The sequence below is a fragment of the Pseudorasbora parva genome, chromosome 4 (genome assembly GCF_024679245.1).
Source record: "Pseudorasbora parva isolate DD20220531a chromosome 4, ASM2467924v1, whole genome shotgun sequence".
In the NCBI taxonomy this organism is placed as follows: Eukaryota; Metazoa; Chordata; class Actinopteri; order Cypriniformes; family Gobionidae; genus Pseudorasbora; species Pseudorasbora parva.
The window spans coordinates 41102898-41118764 of record NC_090175.1 but is presented as its reverse complement, the minus strand read 5'-3'; the positions used below and the strand labels follow the sequence as shown (position 1 = coordinate 41118764).

Sequence of the window (15867 nt, the reverse complement as noted above, 5' to 3'; positions counted from 1 at the left end):
TGAGCTGCTCGGAGCTTTGCTCTTGCCTGTCTCGAGCCGCTCGCGCTTGTTTTTGGTTATATCGGAGCGCGAGCTCTGGTGGCATTGTGCCGAAGCCAGTAGGCTACGGTTTTATTTGTCACCAAAGTTTGACTTATTTGAAAACGTGAGAAAATAAATAGCATTGAGACGTGTATAATGACTACTGGTCACAGCTTGTTTACAGGTAAGTTTTTAAAAGACAATTTCTGTATAAAAACAGTAAATTCTTGGCTAAAAAAGCTCAAATTACTCGTTAAACTCGTTATGAGACTAAAGGTGACCGGAGTTTCTTTGTATCAGACTCCCTCTTAATATTAGATCTTCCCCCTCTGTTGCTAGTTTTAAACCATCTTTTAAACTCAATTGTATTCTTTATGTTTTGATAGTGTAAATGTTTTCTCATCTTCCCGTAAGGTTTAGATCAAATATGCAATACTGTTTTGATTTTGTTTTAATTTTTTTGTAAACAAGCACTTTGGTAACCTCTTTTGTTTTAAATGTGCTTTATAAATCAATAAAGTAAAGTAAAGTAAACTAAATCCTAATATAGGCCCTGGAAATTTCCTTCAAAATCTTTCCATATGTATTATTTTTTAGATTTGTTTACAGTCTTTCCAATATTAGCATTATTAGTTTAAAAAATCACTTTGCATGTGAACAGATTATCAGTGTATTGAATGGGAACCGGACGAGTTTAATTAAATAAATAAATTAAATATTTTGGTATTCTATTAGTTTACGTTTCCTGCACATCAGCCGCCCCCACATTTTCCAAACATTATGTGAATGTTTGAAGAACATGTGCTGCCATTATTTTTGTTCAGTGTGCGATTTATTACTGCCCTGAATGTAACAGCTGGGCTGCACATACTGTAAACACTGGATGCATGAAAGGTACTATGACACACACACACACACACACACACACACACACACACACACACACACACACACACACACACACACACACACACACACACACACACACACACACAAACACACACACATACACGTGGTTTACAGGGACTCTCCATAGGCGTAATGGTTTTTATACTGTACAAACCGTATTTTCTATCCCCTTACACTGCCCCTAAACCTACCCATCACAGGAAACATTCTGCATTTTTACTTTCTCAAAAAAACATAATTTAGTATGTTTTTAAGGCCATTTGAATTATGAGGACATTTGATATGTCCTCATAAACCACATTTATAGTGTAATACCTGTGTAATACCCATGTAGTTATACAAATTTGTGTCCTCATAAACCACATAAACAGGCTCACACACACACACACACACACACACACACACACACACACACACACACACACACACACACACACACACACACACACACACACACACACACACACACACACACACACACACACACACACACACACACACACACACACACACACGCACACACATAAACCTGTTCCAGTAGCAAGTGAATATATTAAAACTGGCTTGGCTTGGGTATCTGTGAAATTACTAATAAAACATATTGTATGTTATATTAAACATACAAATTATTGTATTGTTTCCAATAGTTTACTGTAATTTGATAATCAGTATCCAATGCTTAAAGGGGCCTTATTATGGATTTTTGTAAATTGCCTTTCATGTAGTGTGTAACAGTTCTAAGTGAATGAAAACATCCTGCAAAGTTTTAAATCTGAAAGTGCACCATATAGTCATTGTCTCTTAAAGTAAGAGTCAACTTTGAGTGAATCAAACGAATCCTGAGCCATTTCATTGTGATGTCAAGACGAAACATTAGCATATTGCTGTCTACTTATTGTGCGCAGACATCAGGATGAGCCAGGGAAGCGCTATTCATGACAGGGAAAACTTGAACCACCTCAAACACAGCTTATTTCTGTGGATACTGGATAGCATCATGTCGAGAAGATGCTGTACAATGTGTTTATTATGTTTCATATTGTGTAGTTATCTGGCTAACTGGCTAGCTTATTACTGTCTTAATAAAATATTTCTCTAGATCAGCTGTGGGCCACTATTACCATTAAGTCAATGGGGCTCAAAATCTACTTATATACAAACATTCTTCCAAATATCTTCCTTTGTGTTCAGCAGAAAGAAAGAAATTCATGCAGGTTTGGAACCACTTGAGGGAGAGTAAATAATGACAGAATTTTTATAGTACAGTAACAATAGAAAACTCCAAGTTAATATTATTTCCTGCAAGTGTTGTCATACAAATCTACAAAATACAACCGTAGATACATATGGGGCAATCCCTTTTGTCGGACAGAATTAGCCTATAGCCTATTTTCTTCAACAACACATAACTCAGGAGCAAACTACATTAGTTTAGTTGCTCACATATGCTCACTCGATCCTTCTAGCTCATTTCCACCACTTAAGTTGAAACGGTAGTAATTTGACAAGGCATCGTCAATTTTAAAAAAAAAAAAACCCTGTAGGCTGTACTGTACAAACAACATATTTTTGCGTTAACTTTACCCAGTTCGCTGTTTAGAGTTTGTGATTTACAGTGAAGTAGCTATTGTAAAATCAAACGGTAACGCATTACAGTGATTAAAATGTTTTTAAAATGCGAAAAACAAAGTTTTGACTGCTGACGATATGAGTTAACATGTAAAGTTATTGTTATATATAATAGTTCACATGTAGGCTGAAGTTATAGTACTGACGTTACGTTTTGCAGGTCTTACTGAAAATAAAGACTAAACTTACCACTAAAAAGCGTCCATTTCCAATCTCAAAACAATTGGTTGTTCCTCAAAATCTCAAAAGTTCCATCAGAAACAGGATCAAACATAAGGTTGGATGCATAATCTCTCCATGATTGACAGTATACGGTAGATGTTTCTGTCACTGATATGAGCCGCGCAGTGAAATAAACAATCAGAGCCAAACTCTACATTAATATTCATGACTCTTCCAAATAAGGCAAAAACAGAGCATTACATCCTAATTTCTGGGGTTGTAAATGGACCTGTAAAACTGTATCTGGACAATTTTAACCCTTAAATAAGTCACATACCCTATATGTAGATATCAGAGAACCATTTAAAATATTGTTTCAACTCATTCTAGGGCACCTTTAATGTTACATCAGTCATTTATGTTAGTGCTAGGCTAATATATGCAATATATGTTACTGATACAGTTCCCGTACACTTTACTGTGTGTACAATTGTTGAACTTTAGGAAGCCTCCTGACATGTGGACAGAGCTAAAGTATATGGTAATGAGCGATTGTTTCCGAAATACGCATTGTACACGGCAGACCAATCAGAGCAGATTAGGCTCTCAGAAAGTAGGGATTTAGAGAGAATGATTCATCCATCACGTTTTTTGAGTCTCATTGAACAGTCTGGTAATTTGCAATGTATATAATGGGAAAATTAAACTGTTTATTGACCTTTGAACCATTTTAATCAAAGGAAGTTTAATCAAAGGAGACCTCCAAATCTAAATTAGGAAACTTTAAAATAGCGTAATAGGGGCACTTTAAAGAAATACCTACCGACGTACATATGGCTAAAATAGATATTTTTAGTTCCCAACTACAAATGAATATACTGTAAACCTTTGAATATTATGTCCATCTGGAATGCAGAGATATATTTTAATAGTAAACAAATGCTTTTATCATCGGCACTCACTGATTTGATAATATACCTTTTTGTACTGCTGTATTCAATAGCTTACATTGTTTCCATGACATACATTTTAACTGTGAGTAATTTTCGGTATCACATGCACAAACACACATTTATTATTTATTATATAAAACTGACAAGTGAAACTCATGTGAAGGCTAAAACATTCCTATAAAACTAGTCATGGATTATTGTTTTTGTGCAGCGTAACTGTGGGAACATTTGTAATGCGCACATTTATCAAAATAACGGACTAGTGGAACCAATTGTTTGCAGAACATTCACTTTTATCACCTGCCTGAGGAGTGAAGGCCAACAACACTCTCAAGTTTAACTCACTTTTTATGTGTATTTGCAGGCTCTTTGCGACTGCAGGGAGGCAGATCCAAGTTGGATGGTACAGTCGAAGTGTATCTGAATGGAGTGTGGGGAACCATCTGCAGTAACGACTGGGATGACCGAGATGCCGCTGTGGTGTGTCGACAGCTGGGACAGGGGTAACAAATATACATACATTACACATATTGTCATACCACTGGTACTATTTTTGATGTATGCATGCTGTGTGCAATTAGCCTGACAAGCCAGACCCACATCAAGATGTTTGGTCTGGAAACTCACCATTGACAGGGCTCAATCTGAGGGGCGGAATAAACGGTCGTCTTTCAAACTCCCTCTGCACGTGATAGGATAGCACTACAACCAACCAGAGCAACGAAGGTGAAGCGGAGCTAGTTGACAGATTAAACTTTCGTTGTGACTGGTCGGCAAAACTCTGAACACATCTTCCCTTTTTAAGAATGACTTCAGTGTTTTTTGTTCTTTTCTCAAAGAAAAGCTTAACTCCAAGTCTTCCTAGCTTAACTCCAAGTCGCGGTCAAAGCCGATTCGAAAGACCGCCGTTCGCCAGCTTCTGTGTTTACTAGTAGCACGCAAGCGCAACTCTGCCGTCATTATGTTTATCCCCACCCACCGACTCTATACACGATGTGATTGGCCTGACCAGAGTTTGTTTTTTACAGCTCAGAATGTATTGAGAGTTGCTAGATGATACTCGTGGCAGATTAGATTTGCTGCCGCTAAGGTGTGTCTAGATTTCAAGGCTAATGTGCAATATCTTGGTGCATTTATCAAAATAAGCAGACATTCATTTCTAGTGTGAATGACTTAAGGTTTTTATTGCTTCTGTGCAGTAGAAAGCAGAAAATAGAGCCCCAAATCAACCAATCAATCAATCAATCAATCAATCAATCAATCAATCAATCAATCAATCAATCAATCAATCAATCAATCAATCAATCAATCAATCAATCAATCAATCAATCAATCAGTTAATCAATCAATCAACCAATCAACCAATCAATCGATCAATCAATCAATCAATCAACCAATCAATCGATAGATTGATCAATCGATCATCAATAAATCAATCAACTTTATTTATTTAGCGCTTTTACAATGACGATTTTTTCAAAGCAGCTTTACAGTGTTAAACAGGACAATATTGAATATTGCAACAAAATTTAATTTGTCTGTACAGTCATTCTGTAGAAAACAGTGATGTTATCAGCTTATTTTAATTTATCATATAGCAAAATTAGTTGACAGATCTGTATTATAGTTTATAGAATTAAATAAGACCTAATTCATCAGTGCAAGATGTCTGCGCCAGAGGTGCATTGTCTATATATTTTTACGGCCTATGGTAAGAACAGACTAAGAGTGTTATTTAAATTTTTCCAAAACCTAAACACATACAATGCTGTCTATGTACTTCTGAAATATTCAGCAGATATTATGTCTGTCCACGATGGATGGTAAGGGATGTGTTTGAAGTTTGTTTTTGAAGCCACATTGTCAATGCCGCCACAACTGGGCCTGTCAAAGAGACAGTTACTGTTTTCTGACGACCATATGCTGCCTGTTCGTTTATTACCTAAACACAAAACACCTTTGTAAGGTTGTGCATGGAATCCTTTGGTATTTGACCCCAGTGGGTCAAAGGTCAAAGGTCAGTCTTTCCCCTTTAAACACAGCATATGCTTAGTGAGTTGTCAGCCAGTGAATATATGTGTGCAAATGTTTTAAAAGATTGCTGATTTCCCCAGAGAATTCTAATCTCTATCACGAACACACCCATGTGGTTTGTGTCTATCACGGTCACACATGTTTGTCTGAGGTCATTACTGAGCATGCTCAGGGAGAGGTGACCTCAGGGTCTCGTAGATCACATGACACAACAATGACAGTTATAAGTCGGTAAAACTTAACTCCAGATACAGTTAAACAGTATTATTTTACGATTAAAACATAAACGGATGCATACACATGAGTGGACCTGTCATCACTTGACCACGGGAGCTTAGAGTCCATTTGTCATCTGTGAATAATTAATTGAGTAACTCAGCTTTGATAGATGAACAGACTTGAATTATTTAAAGGCTTGAGAGACAGATAGACTTCACCGACTTTGATTTATGTTTTATATCTGTCTGTCTACCGCAGGGGTTCTCAATCTAAGCTTATAGGCAGCAAATCACAATCTTAACAATAAAATCACATTTGAATATTCTGCCATTTTCATTGCCATTGACTCATTGCGTCACACATTTTTTTGTCTTCAGCACCACAGTTTTAAAGATGCTGTTTTAAAGTTCAGCTTTGAGAAATTTGTCTAGAGATCTCTGTGCTTCATTCTTTTGCTAGTACTTCCCTTGTTTGTATATTGCCAATGTATATATAATAGTATTTAAGATTCTAATGTTATACATTATCAGTCAAAGGTTTACTTTAGATGTAGTAAGACGGAAAAAAAGGATCAGCAAGGATGCATTAAATTTATCTAAAGTGACAATAAAGACATTTATAATGCTACAAAAGATTTATATTTCAAATAAACGCTATTCTTTTGAATATTTATCAACAATAATAAGAAATGTTTTTTGAGCACCAAATCAGCATATTAGAATGATTTCTGAAGGATCATGTGATACTGAATACTGGAGTAATGATGCTGAAAATTCAGATTTGCCTTTATGGGAATAAAAGGTTATAATATTTTACAACATTACAATATTTTTTTTACCATATTTTGATCAAATAAATACAGCCTTGCTGAGCATAAGAGACTTTAAAACAATCTGTATAGGGTCCAGAATGACATCGTCATATATATGCTTCCAATTTTGTCTGTGGAGGAGCTGTGATCTCATATGTGGTACCATTTGAAATCTTAGAGTCTCTACTTTCTGGAGATATGCATCACTTTGGCATTTGTTTTAGACAAAGTAATGTATACTAAATTACTCTGGTACCATTTCCGCCTGGATTTGGCCTACCCAAATGAAAAGCTCCCCATACACACATACAGTGGTCTTAGTTCAAAATGGTGGTGTCATTTTACAGGAAACCCTTTGAGGTTTCATAAAACACAGCTAAAAGTGATAAACATGTAAATATATGTTGTCTAAGCTGTAATAAACCCCCCCAAAATTAGGCGATTTTTAATTTATTTTTTATTTTTATAAATTCAGTGTCATTAAATTAATTTAATATGCTGGAAACAGTCCAAACTATCTGCAGGGTGCTAGAGCACACAGGGCCTGAGTTACACACTTTCAAAAATTAATTTATAACCAAAAAATAAAAAATCCAAAAGCGTCTCTTTTGGGGGGTTATTACAGCTCAGAAAACCTATACTTACATGTTTACCTCTTTTAGCAGTGTTTTATGAAACTTTAAAGGGTTTCCTGTAAAATGACACCAACATTCTGAACCTAGACCACTGTATGTGTGTATGGGAAGCTTTTCATTTGGGTAGGCCAAATCCAGGCGGAAATGGTACCAGAGCAATTTAGTGTAAATACATTACTTTGTCTAAAACAAATGCCAAAGTGATGCATATCTCCAGTAGGTAACTGAGAGAAGACTCAAGTGAGACAAATGTGACAAAAATAAATAAATCTCTCTTTGTCTCAGTTACAGGGCACGTGCACGTGTGAGTCCTCTGTCACGTCTGGTGGTGTCTGTAGTTCACTGGCAGACTGTGGGCTGTGAGGGACGAGAAGAGGACTTACTGCAGTGCAATCGCACCGTATGGAACGGGGGAGAGTGTGTTAACCGCCAGGCGGCTGCCGTCTCTTGCACACCAGTGGAAGGTATGCACACACTCACAGATAAATAAACACAGACTCAATTACAAATATACTCTCAAATAAAGTGCAAATATCTTGAATCTTGTGTATGTTTGTTTAGCTTCAGTGTTTGTCCCGGTACGTCTCTCTGGTGGTCCATCAGCGTATGAGGGCAGAGTAGAGGTGTATCATGCAGGACAGTGGGGCACAGTGTGTGATGATCAGTGGGATGATAATGACGCTGAGGTGGTCTGCAGACAGCTGGAGTTAGGGTAAGACGTCACACACTCACACACATATGTTGGTATATTTGGTTGTTATTTTGGTTTTGAAATATAAACAGTGTTCAGCAACGATTTTGAGAAATCCCATACTGCACTTTTAAACTGTTATGCTGCCTCAGAAGTCTACCTTTCGTGAGGTAGCTTACCTTTGTGCAAACCGTGATTGCAAAGCATGCCTGTTGCCTGATAAGGCAGCGAGTCAACAAGTCAAGGCTTAAGCTTTCATCTCCAGGAACAGGATTGGGCAGGGTTGAGATATGAAAATAATCATATCATTATACTGTGGTACTAAAATCATTTGGCGCATCAGACATCACAACATTCATGCATATGCTTACTTGCCATTCAGTACATAGTGAATGCCACATGTGAGAATGAATGAATGAATGAATGAATGGATTCAGACACGGCTGTAGACACTACTGCGCTTTGTATATCACATTACATTCATGTTTTTTCCCATATTATGAAAAAAACTTGAAATCTGATCTGGCTGGAATGCGTTAAATCACATTTCACACCACATATGGATTATGTGAATGAGATTGGGTTTGTTTAAAAAAAAAAAAATTACTTGAAATGTGCATGAATTCATTAATAATATTACAATATTCTACACAAATACTACATTTTACTTATATTATTTATTATTTATCATTTATGTATTTATTTAAAAAATACTTTATTATTATTATTAATTCATTCATTGACAGTCCTACAAAAAATTTGTCATATATGCCAATGAAATCTGCCTGACTGAACATAGCTGTAGAGGCTTGATCTGTTTTTTTTTGGGAACAAACTGTCTATTTAGAGGAATACCAGGGCGTTCTTTTCAACTGAGATGTGTGAAAATAGAAGGAAGAGAGGAGGTAGGAGTGATAGAGAGAGAGAGAGAGAGAGAGAGAGACAGAGAGAGAGAGAGAGAGAGAGAGAGAGAGAGAGAGAGAGAGAGAGAGAGAGAGAGAGAGAGAGAGAGAGAGAGAGAGAGAGAGAGAGAGAGAGAGAGAGAGAGAGAGAGTAGAGTAGAGTGTCTTCTCTGCATAAATATGTGAAATATTTTCTTGGGAGGTTCCTGACACACAAAGCCAAAGTGTTCTCAGTAAGAAAGTGAGTGTGTTAGAAACAGACAGAAAATGGAGATAATAAGAGGATGAGAGCCAAAGGAAGACAGATTGAGAAGGCAAAGAGGCGTAAAGGGTGATTTAGTGGGAGGAAAGGAATTAGAGAGGAACGGAAAGAGGGCATGGAAAGATCAAGATGTGAATCAGGTTGATTGTTTCAAGCTCTTCAACTAAAATGTAAAGACGGACGTAACAAATGCTGCCCAAAAGTGAGCTCTGCAGGTGTGTGTGAGTTTGTATAATAATCACTCATGTGAAGAGCTCTTTATTAAGCTGAAGAAACTCTTTTAGAATAAAACACGTGGGTTCATGAACGTGTCTGAGACTGCCGTTCCGCTTCATTTGCCTCTCAACTTTCACTGATTATGGACTGCTGAACTGTGTGCTTGATTGCCTATTAATGACAGAAAGAATTTAAAATGTATATAATCTAATAGCACACTCTTAATGTGGTCCACTAGTCTTCTTGAAACAATTCGATTTTGGATGCGAGTGTTGCATCAACATGTTGAAGCCTTGTTGAAGCATTGAGGCACCGATTAAGAATGTAAGAGGGGTAACAGACTAAATGGCGGCCTCTGACATTTCTCTTCCATTACCTGTTATGTATTGCTGTGGCCCATTTTGCCGGCAAATCAATGTGAAGGTCCCCAATTTAAAAAAGAGGTTCCATGCTAACATAAACAACTGCAGTAGACTGAATTATGGAGTGATTTTATCCTTCAGGGCTCTAATATATATTCCTGCTCAATTTTGCTGAGAAAAAAAATCACATTCATTAAACAAAAGACAGTTCTGCCTCCACTTTCTTAAATGTATTAGTCATTTAAGTGTACTGGAACTCCAAAAACATTCGGTTACATGTTTAACATTCAGCGTTTGTGATATGGACCGTAGCTTTGCATTTGCTGAGAAAAAAATGGAATTAGATCTAAGCAGGGGCTTGTGAAAAAGAAGTAGCCTACACTTCAGCATACTTTTAAAAAGAGTACTTATAACGTAAATAATATACTTATATATAAATGAACATACTTAAGTGCCTGAGAAAAGAAAAAAAGAAAAAAACTAAACAAAAATGTATTACAGTTTAAATTTATAATAAATGCAATAGCACTGAGCTTTAGAGTGGTTGTGACCTACTTAAGTAGTACTTATGCACATCTTTAGATGTGATTTCATAATTATTTTATTGTCTTTGAAATATGGTGTACTAATTGCCTTCCGGCAAGGATTTATGGTAAATAAAAGTATACTTTAATGTAATTTCAGTTAAAACTGGCGTGTCATGTATTTAAATATCTAATTTGTAATTACACTTTTGTAACAATGAAGTTGCAATTTATTACATTTAAAATATTACTTAAAACGTCACATCACAGTTAAAAAAAACTGTGACTATCAATTACTGAAAAACACAGATCAAAATCAAAGCACAGATCACTCAAAATAAGTGTACATTAAAGCACAACAAAAGATTATTAAAACTCAATTTGACATTATCACAAAGTGCACTTTTTAAAGGTGTACTTAAGGGTGTTAAGATTACATTTAAGTGTTTCTATATTTCATTAATGCTATATTATCTGCAAGTAGAGATAAAAAAAAATACTTTTAATATTTGAAGTACACTACAAGTGCACAGTCAATACAATTAAATGCACAAATTTTCACAAGGGCTATTTTAGGTTGTCAGTTCAGTGTAAGACGAATCTAATTTCATGAAGCTCATCTGAATCATAATTTAATATATGCCACATGCACAAACCACTTCCTCTGATTTTATAATGACTATGTATATGAACGACTGCAAATCAGTTATAAAATTAGCTAGTGGCATGCCAGCTTTCATCTTAATCTACACAGTGATTGTTTCACTATCTTTGACTGGTTATGAATTTCAGTGATTTGAGTTTTCCTCTGAAGTGTTGTTTTTTTGTATTATCTGTACAGTGGCATCGCTAAGGCTTGGGTTGGAGCATATTTCGGTGCAGGCTCAGGGCGTGTATTGTTGGACGAGGTAAGCTGCACAGGAAATGAACTTTCCATAGAACAGTGTCCAAAAAACGCCTGGGGGGAGCACAACTGTGACCACACAGAGGATGCTGGAGTTTCTTGTATCCCAATTACAGGTATACACATAGTACACATAGTACACAGTACACATACACAAGTATGGACAAAATGTATGTGAGAAACAGACTACAGTTCTATTAAGTTACATGATATATGTGTAGGCTTGGCAACTGAGGGCCATTTGTTAAACAATACCAGAATCAGGGGATATTCAGACAGTGTTTCCTGCTGCCCCGCATCCCTTGTGAAAAAAAAGTACACTTTAGCCAAATTTTTCAAGTAGTGCTCATTATGGAAATAATACAGTAAAACAAACTTAATTGTGAATGTAATGTTTTTGAACACTTAATTGCATGACAATTGCAAGAAACTGAACCATTATAGTGTAAATGCATATTAAATGCATTTAGCTTAACTTTTGAAAGGACTTAAAGGGACAGTTCACACAAAAATAATTTACTCACCCTCAAGTTGTTCCAACCCTATATGAGTTTCTTTCTTCTGTTGAACATAAGGTTAGTTTTGATATAATATTTTTGAAAAATCAGTCAGTAACCAAACAGTTGATGAGCCCCACTGACTTCCATAGTATTTTTTCTTCTTCGATAATATTAAAATCAATGGAGCCCATCAACTGTTTGGTTTTCCATATTCTTAAAAATGTCTAGTTTTGTGAGAAAGCAACTCTTATAAGTTGATTCTTTTCAGTGAATCAAACCATACTTATGTACTCTTAACTGATTATGAAATGAATGACTCTTATGAACCAGTGCTTCAAACGCATACAGCTTAATGTTGAACTTAAGTTCGACTAACTTTTTTTTAAAACAAATTTTGCCGGAATTGTTTTAAATTTACGTTTACCCTAGGTTGATGTTAATACCAGGTGTAAACGGAGTTCCTCTCTCTCTTTTTGAGATGGCGCAGTGCGTCTGGTTGGGGGTGTGAAGGGTTATGAAGGGAGACTTGAGGTTCATTACAGAGGTCAGTGGGGGACCGTGTGTGATGATGGCTGGACACAGACCAACACACAGGTCGTCTGCAGGCAGCTGGGCTTCAGGTAGCACACACACATGCAACATTAAAGGGTTAGTTCAGCCAAAAATGAAAATTCTGTCAATAATTACTTACCCTAATGTCGTTCAAAACCCATAAGACCTCCGTTCATCTTCGGAACACAAATGAAGATATTTTTGTTGAAATCCGGTGGCTCAGACAGGCCTTCATTGACACCAATGTCATTTCCTCTCTCAAGACCCTTAAAGCTACACTGTGTAACTTTTTTAGTTTATTCTTAGCTTAAAACACTTAGTTCTTTCAAAAATATATGTGCTCATTAAAGCCCCACTTGGCTACTTTTGCTCTCGGGGTCCCCCTACAGTTTGGAAAAAATAATGTCCTCAACTACTGTCGTAAGCTCTGTAATCCTACAACAGGGGATGCCATTGCGCGTGCATTTGTTGACATGACAACCCTGATAGCCCTGAACTAGTGATGCGTGGCTCGTCTCATAACCCGCGGACCCTGTATGTCTATTTAATGGTCGCGGGTGCGCGGCGGGTTGTAAAAATATATACAGTGGTGCGGTGCGGGCCAAATAACTTCATAAAAGCGGCGCCACGGGTCGGTGCAGCACTAACAGTTCCCCTGAACACTGCAAGAGGAGTTCTTCTGGCGTCGCGTGTGAAATGTCTTCATCCCAGGTAACGTTACAGTCAGTGGCATATGCTTCAGCATGTCATATGAATATAATTTCATGGGTTTTATTTTTTTCAAACGCCAAATAATCACGATGCTCACGTTTACAAGCCAGCGTCATTATAGTAGTTTATTGGTTACCGTTTTACAGAATCTATATGATACTTCAGTTCAATGTTTGAGTGGTAGCTCACCGTAACAAGCAGGACAGCATCGGTCGGGCACGCCTCCTCCAGCTCACGCCGACGAGCAAACGCTGGTCACATTTTGATCCTTGTCCTGCCTTTAATCCCATCACTTTTTCGTTTCCTCTTATTGCTTTCCTCCAACAAAACCTTTTCTTTCTTATTTGTCTCTGCTGCTTCGGACATGACTATATTATCCGACGAACAAAGTTGGGCTCGCACGTCTGAATGTAAGGAAGTGTGGGTGTTGGTGGAAGTGACATATATGCCGTAAAGCAGTCGAATTTTGTAGTTCTTTTTGTTCTCGGGTTACTACCCGAAACCCGAAGTTTAAAAGTACGATTAAAAACGATACAGACCCCATCAGGCTATGGCAGACGTGTCATTCAACCTATTGTAAGTCGATTTATCATCACAAGAGTCTTAAAAAATATATTATGAAGGTTGAAAAGTTACCTAGTGCTGCTTTAATGTATATTTACTTCTTTCAAGTTATAAAGTATTCTTGTAAGTTTATAATATGCCATTGAAAATACATACGGGTGAGGGGTTCGAATGCTGGTCGCCATGTTGCCCCTCCATCATGAAAGTACATTAGCCAAAGAGGGACATATCCATAAATTCAAGCTTCGCCTTTCGCGTTTTAACACTCGATGGCACCGTGTCAAATGTGAAGACGGGGATTGCCATGTTAATCTTGGACTAAATCGGCCACCGTAGGAGTCAAAACGAAATCAAAATTGAGAGGAACAGAAACTAATGTTCACTGGATGGTCATATACCTTTTCATCGCTAGATGGGGGAAAATATCACACAGTGTAGCTTTAAAAAGGCACTAAAGACGTTACAAAGCCCCTTTCACTACAGTGGTTTTAAAATCATTTTATGAAGCGACAGGAATATTTTTTGTGCGCAAAAAACCCCTAAATAACGACATATATACAGGTCCTTCTCAAAAAATTAGTATATATGATAAAAGTTCATTATTTTCCATGATGTAATGATGAAAATTTAACTTTTATATATTTTAGATTCATTGCACACCAACTGAAATATTTCAGGTCTTTTATTGTTTTAATTCTGATGATTTTGGCATACAGCTCTTGAAAATGTAAAAAAAATAGCATATTTCATCTGACCAATAAAAGAAAAGTGTTTTTAATACAAAAAAAGTCAACTTTCAAATAATTATGTTCAGTTATGCACTCAATACTTGGTCGATAATCCTTTTGCAGAAATGACTGCTTCAATGCGGGGTGGCATGGAGACAATCAGCCTGTGGCACTGCTGTGGCCTTTGGCATTTTGGCATTTCACCTTGCTTTCCGAATGACATGCAAAATTTGCTTTCATCCGAAAAAAGTGCTTTGGACCACTGAGCAATAGTCCAGTGCTGCTTCTCTGTAGCCTAAAAAGCCCAGAATTTCTTTTTAAATAAATTTTTGGTTGAACTAACCCTTCAAGCAGATGTGTTTAGTATTGGCTGATTTTTTTAATGCTGTTGTGTTGATGCAGGTCAGGGGAGAGTGTGTCACCAGGGCGCTTCGGGATGGCGGCAGGTCCTATTCTCCTAGATGATGTCAGGTGCACAGGAAAAGAGCCCAGCGTCACACACTGCACCCGGAGGGGCTGGCTCAAACACGACTGCACTCACAACCAAGACGTAGCCGTTGTGTGCAACCCCCAACGCTCCAGGCACGGAGTGCCCACAAGTAAGAGTTCTGACACTCACATACAAACAATGTTTAACACCACCTTATACATTCTCTCTCCTCAGAGACGTAGGAACAGTTCAAACACTGAGGGAGACATAAATCTCATCAGCCATAAATCTGACATGACCTATGAAAAAGCTGATATGATTTAAAAGTTTCAGTAATGTCAGTCATTCTAATATTCTAGTCATTCAAACTTTGTTGAACAATTCTGTTTCTTACTTAATTTCAGTGACTATAAATATATATACAGTTTATATAAAAGTAATTTTTATAACTGCTGTATACTTTATGCAAATTTAGTTTTGTAGAATGGCCCTTAAAACATGTTTATGTGCACTCCATCACTCCATATGGTTCACATATGTGAGGTAATATACTTTTTTATTAGCACTTCAGAGTTATGATAACTATTATGGGGTTGCTGTGGTGATGCCTTCGCAACTGTAACCCATGTGGCACAAGGGATAGTGTATGTACTCACGCATATAGCCTGACTTCCCTTGTGGAAATCGATTTCTCTTTCAGCAGAATGTTACTGTACATACACTGCTTAATATATATATATATATATATATATATATATATATATATATATATATATATATATATATATATATATATATATATATAGATTCAGCATTATGTATTAACCAGCTCAAGACAGACTTAACGAGTTCTGCTAATGGTCTGAAGACATGAAACCAGACGTTTAACAAGTACAGCTGCGACTAGACTTATCATGTCTGACTCCTGGTGAGCTTCATAAAGAGCTGATGATTTTACCGGATCCAGACAGACACACAATTACACACACACATATGGAAAACACTCCTATACATTTTGATTACAGAATTCACTTCGTTTTAATGATTATAACTCTTGGTTATAAAATAACTAAAGATAATTTAATATAAATATTTATGATTTATTAAATTAAATATTAATTTATTGTACTTTTAATGTGTATTTTAAT

The 15867-nt window shown here is 36.7% G+C and overlaps 1 protein-coding gene across 1 annotated transcript in view; it reads left to right on the top strand.

Annotated features, from left to right (window-relative positions):
* Nucleotides 1-15867, top strand: part of prss12 (serine protease 12) — a 57339-nt gene that overhangs the window by 1247 nt on the left and 40225 nt on the right. Inside the window, exons 2-7 of the mRNA XM_067442764.1 lie at nucleotides 4039-4177; nucleotides 7659-7837; nucleotides 7935-8085; nucleotides 11172-11350; nucleotides 12213-12354; nucleotides 14692-14888. Of these exons, the coding sequence (XP_067298865.1) occupies nucleotides 4039-4177; nucleotides 7659-7837; nucleotides 7935-8085; nucleotides 11172-11350; nucleotides 12213-12354; nucleotides 14692-14888 (987 nt within the window). The remainder of the gene's footprint in view (nucleotides 1-4038; nucleotides 4178-7658; nucleotides 7838-7934; nucleotides 8086-11171; nucleotides 11351-12212; nucleotides 12355-14691; nucleotides 14889-15867) is intronic.